At 43.8% G+C, this 5,614-nt stretch overlaps 1 protein-coding gene across 1 annotated transcript; it reads left to right on the plus strand.

Annotated features, from left to right (window-relative positions):
* The first annotated feature begins 53 nt into the window (after window positions 1-53).
* Polr1D (RNA polymerases I and III subunit AC2 l(2)37Cg) lies at window positions 54-1,556 on the plus strand. The gene is made up of 5 exons (XM_084602086.1): window positions 54-168; window positions 856-953; window positions 1,024-1,100; window positions 1,218-1,297; window positions 1,406-1,556. The coding sequence occupies exons 1-5, from the start codon at window positions 148-150 to the stop codon at window positions 1,451-1,453; spliced, it is 324 nt and encodes a 107-aa protein (XP_084458212.1). The 5' UTR covers window positions 54-147; the 3' UTR covers window positions 1,454-1,556.
* Window positions 1,557-5,614: the final 4,058 nt, after the last annotated feature.

Below are 5,614 nucleotides of genomic sequence, written 5' to 3' on the forward strand. Positions count from 1 at the left end.
GTCCCAAAATTCCGTCTACGTAATAGTTTCAAAAACAAAAAGATAACTACAGTAATAAATACGATTATCTGCCTTCGGCCGAACTGGTCGAACAAGGAGCCGACATGGAGCCGAGCTGAGGCAGGCACGTGTGCGCGGTAAACAAACATGGTCGGCTGTTTGAAAGTAGTGAGTATTTTTCTGCTGTTTTCATGTTCTTTGGCCGTTCAAAGTATTGCTAGTGTCATCGAAATTATGTTATCTATAGTCATATTTTATTGTTTGATTGGGCGTTTCCTTTAGATTACCAGAGCTTTAACTTTACTCACCGGTGTAAGGTGTTTGTCGCTTGTTTGACAGTCTACCTTAACTGCCGCTAATCGCTAAGTGATTTTTTGCTGTAGTATATGGTCAGCCTAACAAATTTTGCATGCAAATGTTTCGTACCAGAACAAGGCCGAAACCGTGGCTTTCTCCAGTTTGATCATTTGTTTTTGGTGGAAGCAAAAAGCAGTGGGAGTCCACGTTCAAGAACCCCATGTAGTCGAAATCTTCACTACGGCGTCTCTCGTAACCCGAGTTGTTTTGGGACGTTAAAAAGAAAAAAAAAAACATTTGTTTTATGCTCCTCAGACTGAATCACTTTGAGACGTTCAAGCCCATAAACAAAACCAAATCAGTCATATGTTTGATAAGAATGACGTAATCTGGTAACTGCAATACACCACGGCCGGCCTTTCCTAGAGTTACGCAAGGCATGCGTCACGCGTGATGTGTTTTAATTTTCTGTAGGGTGTATCTTATGCGCCGGACAAGGCGACATCGGACAGTTTTCAAAACCAAAAGTCATTAGAACTGCCGAATTTTCTTCTCTAGATCAAGTCGCCGGAGGAAAACGAAAAATGCCGGACATTCCTTCTCGATGACCAAGACCATACGTTAGGAAATGCGCTTCGTTACATGATAATGAAAAAGTGAGTTCCTTTTGCATTTCTTTATCGCACATTCATGCTCCCGGCTCTAGTAAAGGCATACCTCTTTCAGTCCTCAAGTGAAGTTTTGTGGTTATGCCATCCCACATCCGTCCGAGCGGAAGGTGCACCTCCGCATAGAGACCTATGGTATGTGCTTTATATGTCATCTCAGTTTCCATAATTAGCAGGTAACAGTACACGTTCTTGTTCTGTGGGCGACAACTTCGTGTCATTTGTTGGGAACTACTTTTACTTTTGAACTAGATACAACAGCAGTAGAGGCACTGAAGAAAGGCTTGCAAGACCTTCACGAAATGAGTGAACACATTTTGAAGGTCTTTGAGGTACGTACAAAAGTTTGCTGTTGGTTTCTGATGTGTACTCTGCTACAAGATGCTGCACTGCAGTAGTTTATTTATCAAGACTGACTGCATATCTTTTTCTATTTCCAGAAAACAGTGGAGAAGCACAAGTCTGCACATAAAATGGAAGTGGATTAAAAGATATATTGATTTTGCATTTGTAAGTTGTGTTGTTGCTGCTTTACATTGTGCATTGGCCGTCTTGCTTCAGCAGTTGTCTACGGATGGCTGTTAAGACTGGTAGGCTGGCGAAACTCTGAAAATTTACAAAACTTCATCTTGTAGTTTCGTGAGACCACTCACAATGAGTTTTTTTGTAAATTGCAATACTTGCTTTTTGTAAAACTGCCAGGTGTCGGCATGCTTCTTTTTGTTTCTGGGGTGATTTGTTTATTCTACAGCTCACGACTGTGAAGTAGTGACAGCATTTGTTTATACTTTGTTTAAAGCATATCAGGTGAAAAGAGGGGCTCATTCCACATGGTTGTTGACGGTTTCAGCAACATGCAAAGTGTCCTGGGAACTTTCGAAAAACACTGCATTTGAAGCTGGATAGGTTTTTGCTGAAACAAGAACAAATGTTTGTAAGCCAGGGGCAACACTATGAGGTTGCGCTGTGTGCGTTGCAGGTCGCACCATGAGCCGTACTGCTATGGGAGGTCACGTGCCAGTATGAGCGAGCTATAGCATTTTTGGCAAGCTGGTTTGCTCAGTGTAAAATGTGTAGTCTGCGAGATTTTTGTTACGTGAAGATTTTGGTAAAATGGTTTCGTTTTTCAATTTATGAGTTTAATATTTAACATATTGTTGCAGCAGTATATTTAGAACAAGTTTGAGAAGAGTTATCACGGGGCTTGTTATTTTCTCATTAATAGCCTGAATATGTACACTGGTGAGTGGACATCGGTGCAAATACAAATGAAATTTTCAGCCCTGTTTATTTTTATTTTTTTTTTTGTGGAAAATACCAAGTATGACATTGACATGCATCATGACACATTGCTAAAAGGCAAATAGTATGTATAATCTCCACATTTTCATGTTCACACATATTAACCTTTTTTGCCTTTACAAGGCTGCTGTGAAAAGAAGGAAAATAGAAGCACAGTATTCATGATGGAGTCCAGGCTGGAAGCAGAAGTTCGTCTCTGCACTAGGTGGTTGGTCACTGGTCTGTCTTGAGAGTCCAGGAACAGGCTGCCTGTCCCAGATGTCAGTGGTGGGAACACCGGTATCTTCCAGGAAATCAAGTGACTGCCAGAGCTCGGTAGCTGCTGCATTACAATGGAGGCCTGGTATAGCCCACGTTCATGCCTTTGTTGCTATGCTTTTTCATTGCATAGTGATGAGCTTGAAGTCTGCAGAGTTTATTCAGATAATGTGCAATCACACTTCGTGAAATCCTGAACATGACGCCAATTTGACACTTCATCACTCAACCTTACTTTGGGAAGAAATCACGAATGTGGAACTGATCACATCATTGATATAGCTAAGCGCCTTGTACTGAGCCTGATGGAGCTTTAAAACCATTTGGCAATGTACACGAAATAGTTTCAGTGCCAAGATATTATTGAATCTTGCAAGAATGCAGGCTGAATTTGGCCATTATCAGGACAAGCACTCGGTTTAATATTTATTGTTATATTTTTAAACAGTATAACGCAACACTTTTTAGTCTGCAATATTTTTGAGGTACTGAGGATTCTTGAGAGGGATTTTAACTGACAGGGTAAATATGGGTAAACATGATGGACTGAACTTGGCTGCTTCTCTGACCATCTATGTGCTCTTTTGGGTACCTTTTCAAGGCAAAGCAAAGTAGCTGGGCTTGGTGCATTTGCCACAGGCGTTGAAAAAGCAGCCCAATTTGTGTAAGCAGCCTTGCTTGCGTGCACTAACAAGGTTTTATTTACTTCATACACATGGAGGACATTTCTTTCACATGTGAAGGTCTGCTGCTTCCATAATTTCCATCATAAAAATGTTCCCCAAGTGGCGCAGTGGTTACGGCGCTCGACTACTGTTCCCAAGGACGCGGAATCGAATACCGACCTCGGCGGCAGCTTTTCGATGGAGGCGAAAAGCAAGGCGCCCGTGTGCTGTGCGATGTCAGTGCACGTTAAAGAACCCCAGGTGGTCGAAATTTCCGGAGTCCTCCACTACGGCGTCTCTCATAGCCTGAGTTGTTTTGGGGCGTGAAGCCCCACAAACCAAACCAAGCCAAGCATATGACAGGTCTAATTTGTATGGAAGTGCACTCAGGAACGTCCAACTCCTTTTTTGCTTAAATGTGTTTAGGCGGAGTTTTCAAAGCAGTTTTCATGGTCATACCTTACACAATAGTTGAAAACCACAGCAGAATAATGTGAAGATGAGACCACTGTGTGCTTTGCTTTTTTTTTTTTTTTCATGTTTGAAGTTTGGTTTCTTAGTACCATTCAGGAACAATGCAGCCTCATAAACCTAAGAACTGGGCATTTGGCCAGTTTCATCGCTATTTCGTGTATGTAGTCGACAACACATTGTGCGAATCGCAATAGAAAAACCTGTGGCGCGTCTAAGCTGTGGCTTTACCGGGACGCCGGCACAAACAAAGTTTTGAGGGAGCATGCTTAAGGCTTCGTAGGAGCCGTTTGGTATAGCCTATAGCGAATTCTAACCGGCGGTTGAAGCTCAAAAATGTGCCCGAATTACCGATTTAAACCGCCGTTAGTAGAGCATAAGCCACTGCAAGAACCCAGTAACTTCACGGACGAGCGGTGTTTCCGTCCTTGTCAATGCATACGCTGTGCTTGTAATGGCGTACCAACCCGCCCAAGCATCAGTTCCAACATGTAGAGAGCCTGATATCTAGTACCGAGGCTGGCATCAGAGTTTACCAGACGCCTCCTGTGCACGAGCATTGACGGGTGGGGCAATCGCGACTACACTACTGAAAAAATCGCATGAGGCAATAACCTCACATTTTCTCACACAATTGACATAAGAAATCACAAGTCGCATATATTTGGATAAGGTCTAATAGTTTCTTATACATTATCATAAATTATGTACGATATTTTATGATAATGATGTGAACCGTATGAGAGTCTATGCGATTCGATGAGATTTTATGAGGTTATTGCCCCGTATAACTTTTGGTTTTTCAGTAGGGTACTGCAGAGCTGATATAGATACATTGGCACTTTATGCAGAGCCATGGCCGGTCTCGAGGGAGACCGCGCTTCGGCAGAGCTGAAGATCAAAAGACGCTTGGAGATTACCTCTACGGCGCGGTTCATGTGACTAAGGTGACACGGGCCAACGATGAACGAACTAAATTGGGTGGTCCACCAACCAGCCAGACTAATGCAATACTTGAAACTCGGAAGAGACGATGGGGAGAGAATCGACGCCATCATTAGAATGGCTTACAAAGCAACCATGAGCCTGGTTCGCTCGACTTCCAACGAAGAGCTACTTGAACTCGGGGTTCACAATACCTACGAGGACATCAAAGAAGTATAGCGAACTGCCCAAGTAAGGCGCCTGTCTGGCACGCCTGCCGGTAGCTGAGTGCTTGACAGACTAGGTGTTGGTGGCGAACCACGACAAGACCCCCTCAAGCTATTCCAAGTAACATCCGAAAGAGGATCACCATCAAACATCTCCCTCGGAACATGAACCCTCTCGCACATCTAGGCCGAATAGAAGCACGAGCTAGGAGCCTGCCCAAGACCCTTATCCGGCTGCAGGATATCCTCTACGTTGACGCCGTAGAAGACGCGGAGGACCCCAATAAGTATTTTATATGAGGGGTTACACACCCCAGCATTAACCCAGTCAGACTGGTTACGGCGGAAACTGTTTTCACATTCAGACCGCTAGTCGAGGAGGAGGCTGCTATCACAAGATTCACAGGGCCATCGCATTTACTATAAGGCTACTACCATAGTAGCTTTGTAGTGAAGGTTATCCACAAATCGATAACCAACTTGTCCAAGCTGCTGTCCGCGGGTACCATAGTAAACGACTTCCTGCTGGCGATCAGCAACTTTGCTAGAGGTAGGGTTTCCAATCCCGCCTCACAAATACTCACAGAGATAAGAAAATCTCGCCTCTTGAAAGATATCGAACTAATATGAATCCCAGCAGCTCATACGAGGAATTAGGAAATTAGGCTGCCCACCAACATGCTTGTGAATTAGCCGGCCAAACGGTGGCGTAGTCAAGAACCGGAGCCCTTCGGTGAGCCACTCATATCATACCACGAACTCCCTGCACTTTACAAAGCAATTAGAACACTCCCAACACCGC

This window comes from Amblyomma maculatum, chromosome 4 (genome assembly GCF_055883805.1).
Source record: "Amblyomma maculatum isolate TAMU_Amacu chromosome 4, ASM5588380v1, whole genome shotgun sequence".
NCBI lineage: Eukaryota > Metazoa > Arthropoda > Arachnida > Ixodida > Ixodidae > Amblyomma > Amblyomma maculatum.